Below are 15,845 nucleotides of genomic sequence, written 5' to 3'. Positions count from 1 at the left end.
CCATTACCTCTGGTTCAGGGAGTGCATTGTGAGCAGGAGGAGGGCTGGGAGCCCCGCGCCTTCCCGCTTCACTGCGCCTCTGGAACGGTGAGCCTGCTCCCAGCACTGCTCTGCAGGGCCTCTGGGCTGTCCTGCAACCTTCTTGCAACCACAGCAAAGGCAGGGAGCAAAGGAGGTGCTGAGGAGAGGTCAGTGCAGAGCCACCTGGGCAGGATGATGGCCCTGAGATACAGGACATGAGCTCTCCATGTCTCCCAGTGCTGCGCTGGTGACCTGGCCTTTCCATGGCCCCCTGTCCCTGTTTGTGCAGTGTCCAGGAAGGAATGCTCCTCAGGGGTGGTGACAGCCCTGTGTCCACAAGCTTGTTTGCCTGACCTTGGTGGGAACAGACACGGTTTGACCCTCATCACTCAGGGGGAGATTTGCTGATGCCTTTAACTCCTCGAAAGACCTTTGTTCTTGCCTTTTGCGTTAAACCCAGCTGCAGTTGTGTGATTTATGATGTCCCAGACTTTCTTTGACATCCAGGGCCTGGGAGACTCACCCTGCTGAGTGTAAGTCTTCTCCCAGGCCCTGGCCTGTCCATGTCAAGGAACAAGGGAGTTGTTGTTGGGGTGAGCTGGACCCCCAGCTTCTCTGGGATGCGAGTGATCAAAGGAAGTGTCCATCAGGACTCGGTCACAGGGTTGATGGAGCAATCACTGTGCCCTTGAGGCCACATTGACACAATTCCTGGAGAAGTTGGGCTGCTTGCTGCCTACGTGCTGTGCTTGTCATCCTTGGCTGGTGCTGGTGCTGCCCTCGGGGCTCCCAACTGCTCCTTGCAGCATCCCAGCAAACCCCAGTGGGAGCTCAGCCCCTCCAGGGCCCTGGCAGCCTGCCTTCCCCTGCAGGATGATTCCGGAGGCTTGCTCTGCCCTCTTTTCAGGGTGGGCTGGATGTGCTGGGAAGTCTGGGAGCACAGTCATGCCCCTGCTACACATCCTCGGAATTCAGTGGCTGTGCCTCTCAGTTTTCTCCCAGGAATTTGGCCCTCCAGGTATTTTTTTAGATGGAAATGAGGTGTGGGGGCTGCAGTGACTCTTGTCCCTCAACATGCAGCTGGTCTGAGCCTGGGGGCACCCCTGTCCCTATTCACACCCTAAACCTGTTTGCTGCAGGGCAGTGCTGCCGACAGATTTTCCACATGACCTGCTGTCACCCTGCCCTGCCTCAGCCGGGAATATTGAGCGGTGAATGCAGATGATTCCAGCTCTGGAAAATGCCAGCAGCTGTACTGAGCCACTTCCCTTCAAACCACCCTCAGAGGCTCTGGGAGGCTGGTGGTGAGGCAGGTGTGAGGTCCATGGCTGAGGAGGGAAGGAGTGGGCTGGGGCTCCCCCAAAGTGGCACATGGGAGAGTGGAAGAGCCCATTTCCCACCCAGGAAAAGGAGATCCAGGAGAAGCCAGGTCTGCCTGGGGTCTCCAAAGCAGATAGTAATTCCAAAGCAGTCAGGCAATGTTGCCTCCATCAGCAAGGTCTGCTACTTACTGGTCCAGGGAGGAGACAAAAGTTACCATCTTCCTCCAGAGCCTAAAATGTGTTCAGTTAGGGGAAAAGCACTGAAATCATGGAATGGTTTTGGGTGGGAAGGGACCTGGAAGTCCATCTCATTCCACTCCCTGCCACGGGTACGGACACCTTTCACAAGCCCAGTGGCTCCAAGCCCTGTCCAACCTGGCCTTGGACACTTCCAGGGATCCAGGGGCAGCCACAGCTTCTGTGGGCACCCTGTGCCAGGGCCTCACCTCCCTCACAGGGAAGAATTTCTTCCCAATATCCCATCTAACCCTGCGGCAGTGGGAAGCCATTTCCCCTTGGTGTGTCACTCCAGGAGCTTGTCCAAAGTCCATCTCCAGTTTCCTTGTTGGCTCCTTCAGGTACTAACAGTGAGGTCACCCCACAGCTTCTCCTCTCCAGGTGAACAACCCCAGCTGTGCCAGCCTTCCCTCCCAGCAGAGCTGCTCCATCCCTCTGCTCACCCTGGTGCCTCCTCTGGACTCTCTGCAGCAGCTCCAGCTCCTTCCTGTGCTGGGCCCCAGGGCTGGGGCAGCTCTGCAGCTGGGCTCTCACCTGAGCAGGGCACAGGGGCACAATCCCAATCCCTTCCCTGCTGCCCATGCTGGGGATCAGCCCAGCACAGGGGGGACCTGGGATGGGGCATGGCCTGCACCCCCAGCTCCTTCTCCAGGGCTGCTCCCTCTGCTCATCCCCAGCCTGGACTGATCCCGGGGGCTGCCCTGACCCAGGGCCAGCACCAGCCCCTGGTGGTGTTAAACCTCATGAGATTCCCATGGGTCCCTCCTGGAGCTTGTCCAGGGCCCTCGGGATGGCCCCGTCCTTCAGGAGTGTCACTGCACCCTCAGCCTGGTGTCACCTGCACGCCTGGTGTCACCTGCACGCCTGCTGAGGGGGCCCCCAACCCTCTGGGCAGTGATGCAGATCTTAAATATCACTGGTCCAGTGCAGACCCTGGCACACCACTGGTCACTGACGGCCACTCTGAGCCACTGACCCTCGGGATGGGGCCATCCAGCCAATCCCTTCTCCATCTCACAGTCCATCCGTGGAATCCAGCTCTCTCCAACGCAGAGAGAAGGATCTTGGGTGGGATTGTGTCCAGGCTGTATAGAAATCAGGATAAATGTCATCCATGACCTTTCCCTTGCCCACTGAGGGAGTCACTCCACCAGAGAAAAGCAGGGGGAACTTTCACTTGGGGACAAGTCCATGGGGAGGACAAAATAACGGCATGCTTGACCCCAAAGACTGTGATGCATGCTGATGCTGTGCTGCAGGCTGGAGCCGTCAGCCAGCAGCCCCAGGAGGGAAGTGGCCTGGGAAAGGGGCTCCCTGTGACCGTCTGGCACAGCCCGAGCGCACGGAGCTTGGCCAGGCCGGCACGCTTGGCCAGTGCTCTGAGAAACTGCCTCACAAACACGCACAGCACCACCCTAAAGCACTGGTGTGGTTCCTCTGGAGGTGGGAACATAGTGATTTTTCTCTGGAATCATGAAGCGATTGCAAAAGGATGCTGACCTTGCACCCACCATGACTTGGACAGAGGGGAGAAGCCGCCTGTGGTCCCACTCTCCCAGGCTCTGAGGATGCACAAAACCAAGGGAACATCTTGGCCCAGCACTAACCCGGCTTGGGAAAACCATCAGGCTTTGCTATTCCCCACACCCTGCCCCTGTCCTGCCATCCATCCCCCCTCAATGACCACTCCAGGAGGCAGGTTTGGCTCCAGCAGGTTTTATCTCTAGAGGAAAGGAGCAGCGCCGCGGGCGGTGCAGGATCCGGGGTCACAGAGCAGCAGTGAGGTGATAGACACGGCGCCCACAGCCACGCGGTGACGGTCGCAGCCAAGCGTCATGCAAGGGGACAGGGGCTCGCCAGGACCCCCGTGCTCAGCCCTCGAGACCCCCACGGGGGATGGAGCTCCACAGGGGCACCCAGAAGCCTTTGGGAACTGCTCCGACCCATTCCGGGATGGCTCCGCATCCTCCTCGCTCCCCTCCCGCACGTGGGGCAGGCGACTACAAGCAGCAGCAGCTGGCTCAGGCGGTCAAGCCGCTAAATAAGGACTCAAAATACCCCATCATTAAATAATAATAACCTATTAAGGGAAGATTAAGGGTCTGGGCTGCGCGGCTGGGCTCAAGCAACTCTTCGGCATCCGCACAGGGACCAGAACCCGCAGCAGTGATTCGGGGCAGGATTGTGCCGTTCTGGGACACAGCACCAGGCTCTGCCTGCTGTAAGGGGTCGATGGCAAAGCTACAGGGCTACTGAGAACAGAGGGGACACAGTGCTCCCCCAGCAGCATGTGGGCACAGAGAGGACACGGCGGGGGCTACGGGCCGGGCTGGTGGCACTAGAAGCCCTTCTCGATGCTGAGGGTGCGACGGGTGACGTGCTCCATCTGCCCCGAGATGTACTCGGTGAGGCTGATCTGGTAGTTGGCGAGCATCTTCAGCATCAGCCGTAGGTTCAGCCACCACTGCTCCTGGGGCAGCCTGTGCCTGTGCAGGGGACACAGCTCTAGAGCAGACAGCCCGGGAAGGTTCCCCCAGGAGCTGGTGAAATGCTGGGGCACGGGGACTTACTCAAAATCTGTGACTTTCTTGAGCTCCGTCACGGGGCTGAAGGCCACCACCTTCTTCCGCAGCCCGATCACACAGGCAGTGTCTCCAGAGTTGGCAAACACACGTCCTGGGAGGGGGACACTGCTGACCTTGGCCACCTCACTGGGGGCCAAGCCTGGAAGCCTGGAGCAGCAGCCAGCAGCCTTCCCCACCCCCCGTGGGATCCCCAGCCCTCGGCTCACCCTTGCTGTAGACTTGCTGCAGCTTCTCTGACATCCACAGCACCGCCTTCACTCCCAGCTTGGTCCCATAGTTCCGGTCAAAGGGGGTTGGGGCTCCCCCCTGGGGACAAAGAAATGGGGATGTCAGGCCTTGCCCCGCTCTCAGGGCCAGCAGGGCCCATGTCACCCTGTCCCTTGTACCTCTGTACCTGCTGGAGGTGGCCCAGGACATTGATCCTGCAGTCGAAGATGCCTTTGCCCTCGGAGGAGTAAAGGTTGTAGAGGAACTCGGTGGTGTAGTGCTCGTGGCACTTCTCATTGCTGGGGAACAGAGGGAAGGGCTTGGGGGGCTGCTCCTTCCCCTGGCATGCCCAGGGGGTCCCCCTTTGTTCCCCATAACACCTTTTTTGTTCTCCTGAGGCCCAGAGCCCCAGTCTGTGTCCCCAGGAGGACCCTGGGGCTGGGATGGGGATGGCAGCAGAGGCACCCAGTGTCCCCCAGGGCCAAGTGCCAAACCTCACCATGCCCAGGACCCCTCTCTGGCCATGGGAAGGGCTCAGAGCAAGGCTCAGCTCCAGCCTTGCTCCCTGCCACAGAGCTGGGGTTTCAGTGATTGCCCCCAGGGACCCCCAACTCACCGCAGCACCAGCCCTCTCTGGATATCTGTCTTCATTTTGTCCGTCAAGTGCTCCACGTTGGCCTGCAAGATGAACAAGATGCCATCCGGCAGCCATCCCCCAGCCGTCCTGTCCCGACATCAATCCAGCAGGGCCATGTCCTCCAGCTCCTGCCCTGCTGTGGAGCCTTCCCTTCCCCAATTTTCCTTCTCATTTTAGCCAGAGAACCGCTCCTGCTGCTCACCTTTAAGTCGTGGATGGTGAAGGGATCTTCGTAGACGTAGGCAGCGTCGGCGCCCACGGCGATGCCGGTGACCGTGGACAGGTACCCACAGTAGCCCCCCATGGTCTCCACGATGAACACGCGGCGCTTGGTGCCCGAGGCCGACTGCTTGATGCGGTCGCAGCTCTGTGCCCAAAGAAGGTGAGGTCACACCAGGAAAAGCTTCCCCAGGGTGGGATATTGACCACACCATGCCGTGATGGAAGGTGGCGGAGCACGGCAGCCCCGTGAGCTGTCCCTGCCCGTGTCCCTCACCTCCATGGCGGCGTTGACGGCTGTGTCGGAGCCCAGGCTGAAGTCGGTGCCGGGCACGTTGTTGCTGATGGTGGCAGGGATGACGCACATGACGATGCACAGCTCCTCGTACTGCCCGCGGGCCTCCACCAGCTGCAGCACCCCCTCGTACGCCTGCAAGCAGCCGAGGGGCTGGGAAATGCTGGCCCTGCAGCCAGATCCACACCCCAGAAAGACTCCTCTGGGATGCCCAGAGCCACCCCAGCCCACACTGAACCGAGGATTCCGCCACACCTCAAAGCCCCCAATGACCAGCAGCCCCTGGATGTTGAATTTGCGCACGTTCTCCACGATCTTCTCCATGCAGGTCTTGGGCAGTGTCCTGTGGTGGGGAAGGGGGGCAGACAGTGGGGTGAGGATGGTGGGGACACCCTTTCCCTATGTCCCTGTCCCCAGGGCTGCACTCACCGCTTGGTGCCCAGCATGGAGCCGCCACGGCCCAGCCATCCTGCCACGTCATGCCAGCCCACCTCGCGGACCTGCGGGCACCAGCGACAGGTTGGAGGTGGGAAGAGCCCCCCAAGCCCAGCCCCTCCCTCCAGGACATCCCAGGCTCAGGGTCCCCCTTACCTGCCCCTTGGCCAGGCCCTCAAAGCCATCGTTCACCACGTAGATGGTGTGTCCCTGGCAGATGCCGATGCGCACGGCCGAGCGCACGGCAGCGTTCATGCCAGCAGCTGGTGCTCCCACGTTCAGAATGGCCATGCTGAAGGGGCTCTGCGGGGACAGGGATGGGAACAGCACATCCCCACGTGTCCCCAGAGCAGGGACGGTGTACCCTGCTGCTCCCCATCACCCCTCACCTTCTCCTGAGCTGGCTTCTGGTGTGCCAGCAGCTTGTAGATGTTCCAGTTGTTCTCAAAGCTCCTGCAATGACACGGGGATGTGTCCCCAAGGCATGTCTGGGAGAAGGGGCAGTCTCCCCAGTGCCCCTGGGGTGTGACTGGGGACACCGTTCTGCTGCAGGAGCCAACAGCTTCCCCACAGGGAGAAGCCCCTATCCAAGAGGGATGTCTCCCCTGGGCCTGGTCCCTGCTCCTCACCTTCCACGGAGCTGGATAGCCTCATCAAACCTCTTCTCATCCATGGCTTTCTGCACATCCTTTGTCTTGAGCAGGGAGAAAGATGCAGCACCATGACTCCCACGTTCACAGGGAGGGGGGTGAGACCCCCACCCAACTGCCCCGGTACTCACCACCTGCACACACTCCATGAGCGGCAGCCGCACCGACTGGTTCCCGGAGTGGCTGACCACGCAGGCCGGGGTGTCTGGCGTGGCCTCCAGCAGCGCCATCACCGCCTCCATCCCCATCTTGCTGCTCTGCAAAGGGACAGGGGCACCTGTGACACTGGGGCCACCAGTGCCAGCTGGGTGGGATGCTCAGGGATGCTCCCACAGGCTTGGAAACCATGTGGCTGCTGATTCACTGCTGGAAAGCTGATGGTTTTATTTAAAAAAAACATGAAATTTGGAGTAAATGTGGAGAAATGGCACAGCAGGGCTGAGCCCATCTGAGTCTCACCCCTTCCCACTGGCAGAGGGATGGCAGGAGTGGGTTCCCCCTCTCTGTGTCCTCCCCTGGACCTACCAGCACACGGTCAAAGGCGGACGGGGTCCCTCCGCGCTGCACGTGGCCGAGGACGGTGACCCGCGTGTCGAAGCCCAGGCGTTGCACCACCAGCTGTGGGGAAGAGGGGACACCACGTTGGGGACCCGCCGGTGCCCGTGGGTGCCAGGGTGGTGCCGGGGCAGTCCCTTACGTCCTTCACGTAGTTGGAGGTGATGGGTTTGCCGCTGCGGTCGATGGCGCCCTCGGCGATGATGATGATGTTGAGCCGCGAGCCCCGGCTGCGTGTCTGCCACGAGGGGAGGACAAACGGACACCAAAACTCACCGTGGGCCCTGTGTGAGCGCCCTCCCCTTCCCACCCTCTGTGCTGCCCCGGGGGTGGCTCAGGTCACGGGCAGCTGAGCCCCCAAGCCAGCGCTGCCCCTGGCACGCGAGGGCTGGATTTGCGCTCGGCTGACTGCCCCGGCTCACAGGGACAATGGCGGCAGCTCCCGAAGCTTCCCAGGGGCTGGGCATGGCTGCAGGGCTCAGCCCAGGCCCCTGTGGGGGAACAGGGCATGGCATGGCATGGCAGGAACCCCCCTCACCTCCCCGAGCCTCTCGCACATGAGGTCCTCCCAGCCGTCCTCCGGAGGGGATTCAGGGATGAAGAGCCAGTCAGCGCCCGAGGCCAGGCCGGACACCAGTGCCAGGTACCTGGGGGGACACAGCAGTGGCAGCACTGGCTCTGAAATGTGGCATCCCATCCCACCAATGGCTTCCCCACCCACGGGGGCTTACCCGCAGTGGCGACCCATCACCTCCAGCACGAACGTCCGCTGGTGGCTGCAAGGACACGGGTGGGAAGAGAAGGAGGTGGGTGGGTGCAATGGCCGGGGCGCTGCAGCCCCCAGCCCGCCCTCCCCTCACCTCTGTGCCGTGGTGGTGATGGCGTCCACGACCTCCATGATGCGGTGCAGCGCCGAGTCGGTGCCGATGGTCATGTCGGTGCCGCAGAAGTCGTTGTCGATGGAGCCCACCAGCCCCACGATGTTCAGGTGGCAGTTCTTCTTCGCCACCTCCTCGCTGATCTGCCCTGCGGGGGTCACGGCCACCACAGCGGTTATTTCATCGTGGGCTGGAGCCCAGGCCTCCTTGGGGCCACAGCACCGGGGTCTCACCACCCCAAAGACCCACCGTCTCGGACCAGCTCCTCCAGCAGCCCGGCCCACTCGGAGCGGAAGATGTTGGCGCCGGTGAGGCTGCCGTCGCCGCCGATCACGCACAGGTTGGTGATGCCGTGCTCCACCAGGTTGCGGGCGGCGCGGAGCCGGCCCTCCCGCGTGGTGAAGGCCTTGCAGCGGGCACTGCCGATCACCGTCCCGCCCTGGGGACACAACGGGACACGCGGCGCGTCACACACGCTTGGGGGGCTGGGATCTGGAGCCCCGCGGCCCCGTGGTGACCCTCACCAGCTGGATGATGTTGGAGACGCTGAGCCAGTTGGCTTGTTTGATGTTGTCACCCCCCTCCACCAGCCCCTCGTAGCCCTGTGGAGAAGCAGAGGGTGGAGGTGAAAGGCACCCCGGCCCAGGGGGGGTGGATCCCCCCAGCCATGATGGGGAGCAGGGGGGGAACCCCAACCTCATAGATGAGGAAGACCTTGGCTCCCACGTATATCCCCATGCGGGTGACAGCGCGGACAGCGGCGTTCATGCCTGGAAAAGTGATATGGGAGCTGGAGCATTCCCACGGGATCCTGTGCCCCACAGGGAACAGGATCCTACAGGTGACCCTGAGGTGTCCCTTCGAGTGGGGGGAACCCCATGGGACCCTGCACCGCACAGGAAATGGGATGCGATGGGTGACCCTGAGGTGTCCCTTGAGTGGGCGGGGAGCCACGTGCGCTGAGACCGGGCAAACTCAGCGCACAGCTGGGCCCGCGGACGAGACACTGCCGGGAGCGAGCTGCTCATCCCGGGGGGGCACGGGCATGGGGACAGCGACGGGCACACCCCCTCCGTGGGGCTCCCCCCGCGGGGCCCCTGCCCTCCCACGGCCCGAGGGTGACGGGGACGGGGAAGCGGCGCGGGCGGGGGGCACAGGGCAGGGGGTCCCCATTCCCCATCCGCCCGCCCGGGAGGAGCGCGGGCCGCGGACCCCGGCCCCGGGCGGTCGCCGCCGCGGGCACGGACACGCGGGGACGCGGCGGGCCCGGCCCGAGCCCCCCGCCCCGCCGGGCGCACCTTGCGCGTCGCCGCCGCTGGTGAGGACGGCGATGGCCATGCCGGCCCCCGCCATCCGCAGCCGCTCCAGCTCCGCCGCCGCCATCGCTGCGCTCCCGGCACCGGCGCCGCCGCCGAGGACACGCCCCGGGACACGCAGGGACCGGGGACACGCCCCGGGACACGCCCCGGGACACGCAGGGACCGGGGACACGCCCCGGGACACGCCCCGGGACACGCCCCGGCCCAGGGGACACGCCCAGCCCGCCGCCGCCACGGAGCGACAGACGGCGGGACACGTCGCCCTGTGTCGCGACATGGTGGGGGACAGTGGGGACGTGCCCCGCCGGCCCGGACCGCTCCATGGTGCCGGAGGTCCGTCCCCGAGTCCTGGAGGAATCGGCTGAGGGAGCTGCCCAGCCGCTCTCCAGGATGTTTGGAAGGTCCTGGATGTCCGGTCATATCCCAGGTGATGGAAAAAAAAGGAGTCGTTGTTGCCATCTCCAAAAAGGGTGGAAAGGAGGAGCCTGGGGCCGGACCTGTCAGCCTGTCAGCCTCCCCTCTGTGCTGGGGAAGATCCTGGGATAGACCTGGAAGCTCTGCTGAGGCAGGGACAGGACAGGAGGTGACCCGGGACAGCACCAAGGGCAAGGCCTGCCAGACCAACCCAGTGGCCTTCTCTGGTGGGGTGACTCCCTCAGTGGGCAAGGGAAAGGTCATGGATGACATTTATCCTGATTCCTATACAACCTGGACACAATCCCACCCAACATCCTTCTCTCTGCGTTGGAGAGAGCTGGATTCCACGGATGGACTGTGAGATGGAGAAGGGATTGGCTGGATGGTCCCACCCCGAGGGTCAGTGGCTCAGAGTGGCCGTCAGTGACCAGTGGTGTGCCAGGGTCTGCACTGGGACCAGTGATATTTAAGATCTGCATCACTGCCCAGAGGGTTGGGGGCCCCCTCAGCAGGCGTGCAGGTGACACCAGGCCGGGGGTGCAGTGACACTCCTGAAGGACGGGGCCATCCCGAGGGCCCTGGACAAGCTCCAGGAGGGACCCATGGGAATCTCATGAGGTTTAACACCACCAGGGGCTGGTGCTGGCCCTGGGTCAGGGCAGCCCCCGGGATCAGTCCAGGCTGGGGATGAGCAGAGGGAGCAGCCCTGGAGAAGGAGCTGGGGGTGCAGGGGTGAGGGCTGGCCATGCCCCATCCCAGGCCCCCCCTGTGCTGGGCTGATCCCCAGTGTGGGCAGCAGGGAAGGGATTGGGATTGTGCCCCTGTGCCCTGCCCAGGTGAGAGCCCAGCTGCAGAGCTGCCCCAGCCCTGGGGCCCAGCACAGGAAGGAGCTGGAGCTGCTGCAGAGAGTCCAGAGGAGGCACCAGGGTGAGCAGAGGGATGGAGCAGCTCTGCTGGGAGGGAAGGCTGGCACAGCTGGGATCGTTCACCTGGAGAGGAGAAGCTCCAGGTAACCTCAGTGTGGACTTCCAGTGCCTGAAAGAGCCAACAAAAATGGAGAGATAATATTCCCAGGGGCCCTGAGAGAGGGGAAGGGCTTCAAACTGGTAGAGGGCAGGATTAGATGGGATACTGGGAATAAATCCTTCCCTGTGAGGGAGGTGAGGCCCTGGCACAGGGTGCCCACAGAAGCTGTGGCTGCCCCTGGATCCCTGGAAGTGTCCAAGGCCAGGTTGATGGGGCTTGGAGCAACCTGGGTGTCCCTGCCTATGGCATGAGGTGCAATGAGTTGGGCTTTCAGTTCCCTGCCCATCCAGAGCACTCCATGCCTGTATTCCATGCCATAGCATGGATGCTATTATGTGCTATCCCAGGCTGTGTCACGCACTGCCAATGTGATGAGATGGAGCTTTTAGCAGAAATTTCACATTTTAATTTTTTAAATTTATAATTATTTTAGGTGTAATTAAAAAACAAACCTATGGAGGTTTGGCCCTGCCATTGATTTCTCATCCCCACTGCCCAGCTCACCTACCCAGAATGTCACCCCTTTCCAGGGAGGGGGGTCCTATTGCTGGATGCCCTCTCCACAGGGGATGGGATCCTACAGGTGGGTGACCCTCAGGTGTCCCTTCGAGCGGGGTGAACCCCATGGGACACGGGGAATGGGATCCAGGTGGATGCAGTGTGGTGCTGGGAGGCTGTTCCCTCCAATATCCCCATTCCCTGGCAATGGTCGCCATCACCCGCTGCTCTCCCACATCCCCCAGGGGAGTGGGACAGCCCCTGCCCAGCCAAGGGATGGCGAAACGGAGTCAGGTGCTGGCAGCTCGCCCAATTCCATCTGTGCCGGGAGCAGCTTGGAGCCTCATCCTGCATCCTCAGGCGCCGCGGGGCCCGGCACATCCGGCAGGGAAGGGGTGCGGGTGGCTCGGGTTAAGGAAATGGGAGAGACCTGGCCGGAGTCCCGCTCTCCTCCCCCCGCAGCCCCACCTCCCCGGCCCGCTTAACATCCCACGGGCCGGCCGCGGGGCCAGCAGCGCCGTGCCGTGCCGTGCCGAGCTCCCAGCCGGGCCAGCAGCGTGTCCCCAGCGCCGAGCCGGGCCAGCAGCGAGTCCCCAGCGCGGTGCCCGTCCCCAGGATGCTGCGGCTGCTGCTGCTGCTCGGCGGGGTCCTGGGCTGCGCAGCGGAGCCGGCGGGTAAGGCAGGGGCATGGCAGTACCTGGGGACAGCGGGGTTGGCGTGGGGACACGCGGGGCTCACGGTGGCTGATGTCCCCACGTCTCCCGCAGCTCCGCTCGCCTTCACCATGCTCCAGCTGACCCGCGTCTACAAGGGTAATTCCATGTTCCGGGGGAACGCCAGTCTGAATGGGCAGCTCAGCCATCTCCTGGAAGGGAATAATGTCACCCAGGTGCTCCCGCTGGAGCCTCCGGACGCCTGGGCCCGGCGGCAGAGCGAGGTGATCGACTACCTGCAGAACTTCAGGCAGCTGGTGGTGCTCTTCAACAAGGAGAGACCCACCGATTGTGAGTGGTACCCGGGGGACGGGGTGGGTGCCTCGGGAGGGGGAGCCTCTTCCGTGCTGCCAGGCACGGGGGTGGCTCTGCAGGGACAGATGGGCAAAGGGATGGGGACACGGCCATGTGCAGAACCTCTCTGTGAGCAAAGGGAGCCCTTCTGTGGAGCCGGGGATTTCTTACCCGGAGCATACCCTGGGAATGGGACGATGCTCAGCTTGTTGCTGCTCCTCATGAAAAGGGCTGGGGGCTGCAGCCTGTGGGGTGGTGAGGTGTAGGAGCCCTGTCTGCTCCCTGCCTGTGCTCTGCCTGCATCCCACCTGTATCCCACTGGCACCCTGCATTCTGTGGGAGCTGAGGGATGCTGCTGGTGATGGTTTCGTGCTCCTGCTCACTCTGCCTCACAAGCCCTGCTGCCTTTGCTGCTCCTGCCCGGGGTGTGCTTTCCTTTCCTTTCCTTGGTTACCCCCAAACAGGTTTTGCCGTAACCCCACACTCCTGTACCCTTGGGGAGCCTGGTGTCACCACAGTCTCTGGCATGACCCACCCTCTCCCTCCTGCTGTCTCTGTCCATCTGCGAGAGCCACAAGCAGCTCTGTGCCCCAAACCTCCCTCTCTGTAGAACCAGAGCTGTGCTGTGTGGAGATAAGGGAGGGAAAATAGTCCCAGCCGCTGGAAAAGCCACTGCCACGCTCAAACGGAGGGGAAGCAAAGCTGTGGGTGGCTTGGGTGGTGCTGAGGCTGTGCAAACTTAGTGCCCAGTTTGCTGCCGGTGAGGTGCTCAGGGTGGGAGCACGGTGACCCTGTCCCCTCTGTCCCTGCAGTCACCCATCACCTGTGCTGCCACCTGGGCTGCCGCCTCTACCCCAACGGCACAGCGCAGAGCTTCTACGAGGTGACCCTCAACAGGACGGCGTTCCTCAGCTTCCACGTCCCCAGCGCCACCTGGGAGCGGCGCTGGCCCGGAGAGCTCCCGGTGGCCTCCTTCGCCCAGCAGGAGCTGATGAAATACCCCAAAACCACCCAGGACCTGCAGTATTTCCTCAACACCACCTGTGTCAGCATCCTGGAGGCTCAGAGTGCCAGGACAGGTCTGTGGTGGGGCTGGGGTTGGGGACAGGGACGCGGTGGCGTGGCCCAGTTGTCACCTCCATCCCTCTCGCCTCTTGCAGGAAGGGTCAGCGGCCGATCGCGCACCCCGCTGGTACTGGGGCTGGTCCTGGGCAGCCTCAGCCTGCTGGGCATGGCCCTGGGCATCTTCCTGTGCACGGGAGGGAGCTGCTAGCGTGGGCAGCTGTCCCGTGTCACCCCATGGACACAGGGGACGGACCTGGCATCTCCCCGTGCAGCCATCACCACCCTGTGGAGGCAGGGGACAGACCCATCATCTCCCTGTGGAGTCAGGGATGGATCCATCATCTTCCCAAGGATCCAGCAACTCTCCGTGGATCCATCATCACCCTGGGGAGGCAGGGGCTGGTTCCATCATCCCTGCACAGAGACAGAGGATGGTTCCATCATCCCTGTATGGAGACAGAGGCTGGTTACACCATCCCTGCATGGAGACAGAGGCTGGATCCATCATCCCTGCATGGAGACAGAGGATGGTTCCATCATCCCTGTATGGAAACAGAGGATGGATCCATCATCCCTCCGTGGCGGCAGGGACTGAGCCCATCCCTCACAAGGGATGTGTGTCCTCAGTGCCACAGGCTTTGCTCCCCAAGGACACCGGTGGCTTCCCAGTCCTGTCCCAGCTGGACTGACCCCTCCAGCAGCCCCCAGCCCTGTGGACAGTCCTCACACCAGGCAATGCACTAAGACTCCACACAGAAACACTGGGCATGCATGGAAAAATGGGGGGGAGAGGCGTGGGGGGAAAGCAGCAGGAGAAACAGCCATGGAACTGTTAAAAGGATGGTGTTAAACCCTCATTCATCCCTGCTCCAGTGGGGATGGAGGGAGGATGTCACACCTGGGGTAATAAAACCATCCATCAGCTCCCACCACACCTTCGGCTGCTCTTGTTGCCCTTGGCAGCACCATGTGGGGCTGTGGATCCATCCTGGGCCACAGCTGCTGGTGCTGGGTGGGCTCCTTGGTGTTGCCAGCCCCTGTGCCAGACCGTGGGTTGTGTGCTGAGTTTTCCAGTCTCTGGAAAGACACCGGTGGTGTTTGCAGGAGGGTGTTGCACCTCCTGAGCTCATTTCAACCCTCTCCCAGCTTTGGTTTGACTCAATTAAGTAATTTTCTCAACGTTTTTCATTTTCTCGCTCGGTCTGAGATGCTGAGGTCAAGTACACACAGCTGTGAGGGGACAATTTTCCACAACCCAAATCTGAGCTAAAACCTCCACTCTGACTGTTTAAACTTTGATTGCATAGATAAGAAACTCTTGGCCACGTTTCCCTTTCACCCGAAATGGGATTTTAAGCTCTCCTGTGCATCTCCACTGCTCTGGCGGCAGGAAGGGAGCCAGGAGCTGGCTGGGGACAGCACAGGCTTTCCTGGATTAGCTTCCAGCTCTTTCTTTTCTAAACACCCTGCGAGTAAGACAGGGTGGGATGAGGGAAGGTGGGAAAAGAGACGAGGGACAGAAGGGATGCGAAGATGACCTTAGTGGTTGTCCTCATGGAGGGATGGAGGAGGAGGTCTCCAAAGCCCACATCTCATCACTGTGGCCCCCGCCTCCCCCAGGCTCCTGGGGCAGGGGCCGGGGCGCTCTCCACCCTTGGCGGGCTCCGAGAGGCCGGAGAATCCAAAACAACAGGGCTGAGGCACGGGAACGTCATCGCCCGGCCCTTGGAGCAGCGCCCTTGGCAGGAGCTGTGCTGTGGGCCGAGCGCTCCGTGTCCCTGCCGCCAGCATCCAGGGACACCAGGCCAGTGCCCAAGGTCACACGTGCTGCATCTGCTGTCTGCAAAGGGATTCAGTCCCTTCCAGCTGGGAGAAACCGCTGCATTCCCAGCTCTGCTTTGAGTTCCAGACTGAGGGCATCTCTGCTACCTGCAGATGTTGCACTGTGGTCCCCAAGACTTGGAGTGATTCCCGTTCCCAGTCCCCTCTCCCTGGGCTGGGATGGCTGAGTGTGGATGCTGTGGGATGCCCATGGCTGTGATGGAGCAGGGATAGCACCCAGGACTGACAGACCCAGGTGGCAAACACTGGTGGGGAGGCCTGGAAGAGCAGAGCTTGCTTTGCTTTTTGCTCCAGAAATGTGTCATCTTTTGGACAGATGAGCTAGTCTGAGCTTGTCCACTTCATGAAGCTCTGGAAAAGCCTTTTTCCTGCCCCCGAGCTCCCCATGTGTGTCTGGAGAATGTTCCAGAACAGAGCTGACTCTGCTGCTGCTCTTGAGTTTCCACAAGGGACTGGGCAGTGGGGATCCCCCAAAAGTGCAGAACCCCAAGGAACAGCCTCATCTCCATTGGTGTCCATGGGCAATGCACCCAAACCTGGCACCTCCATCCTGAGGGATCTCCCTGGTGGTGACATCAGTGTCTGACCTGGTGGCCAGCAGCAGAGGAGTTATGGTGGCAGCATCCACCT

General features: G+C 62.0%; 2 protein-coding genes across 4 annotated transcripts; one reads left to right on the top strand and one right to left on the bottom strand.

The window, feature by feature from the left end:
• Positions 1–3,280: 3,280 nt before the first annotated feature.
• PFKL (phosphofructokinase, liver type) lies at positions 3,281–9,498 on the bottom strand. 2 transcript variants are annotated; one of them, XM_064435638.1, is made up of 22 exons: positions 9,340–9,497; positions 8,738–8,811; positions 8,566–8,643; positions 8,291–8,480; positions 8,024–8,189; positions 7,895–7,939; positions 7,702–7,810; positions 7,306–7,401; positions 7,134–7,226; positions 6,740–6,865; positions 6,588–6,652; positions 6,348–6,411; positions 6,115–6,261; positions 5,953–6,023; positions 5,779–5,866; positions 5,506–5,658; positions 5,212–5,376; positions 4,989–5,050; positions 4,560–4,671; positions 4,372–4,471; positions 4,151–4,256; positions 3,281–4,066 (listed from the first exon to the last, which is right to left on the bottom strand). In XM_064435638.1, exons 1-22 carry the CDS (start codon positions 9,422–9,424, stop codon positions 3,919–3,921), a joined length of 2,343 nt encoding a protein of 780 aa, XP_064291708.1. In that variant the 5' UTR covers positions 9,425–9,497; the 3' UTR covers positions 3,281–3,918. The 2 variants fall into 2 exon arrangements, with proteins under 2 accessions (XP_064291708.1, XP_064291706.1); XM_064435636.1 differs by having other exon boundaries at positions 5,506–5,866; positions 9,340–9,498.
• A 46-nt stretch (positions 9,499–9,544) lies between these two features.
• PROCR (protein C receptor) lies at positions 9,545–14,302 on the top strand. 2 transcript variants are annotated; one of them, XM_064435640.1, is made up of 4 exons: positions 9,545–9,787; positions 12,069–12,305; positions 13,121–13,387; positions 13,469–14,302. In XM_064435640.1, the coding sequence occupies exons 1-4, from the start codon at positions 9,682–9,684 to the stop codon at positions 13,579–13,581; spliced, it is 723 nt and encodes a 240-aa protein (XP_064291710.1). In that variant the 5' UTR covers positions 9,545–9,681; the 3' UTR covers positions 13,582–14,302. The 2 variants fall into 2 exon arrangements, with proteins under 2 accessions (XP_064291710.1, XP_064291711.1); XM_064435641.1 differs by lacking the exon at positions 9,545–9,787 and adding an exon at positions 11,788–11,975.
• Positions 14,303–15,845: the final 1,543 nt, after the last annotated feature.

This window comes from Passer domesticus, chromosome 11 (assembly GCF_036417665.1).
Source record: "Passer domesticus isolate bPasDom1 chromosome 11, bPasDom1.hap1, whole genome shotgun sequence".
Classification (NCBI taxonomy): Eukaryota; Metazoa; Chordata; class Aves; order Passeriformes; family Passeridae; genus Passer; species Passer domesticus.
The sequence above is the reverse complement of the archived record's forward strand: the minus strand, read 5'-3'. Positions and strand labels throughout refer to the sequence as shown.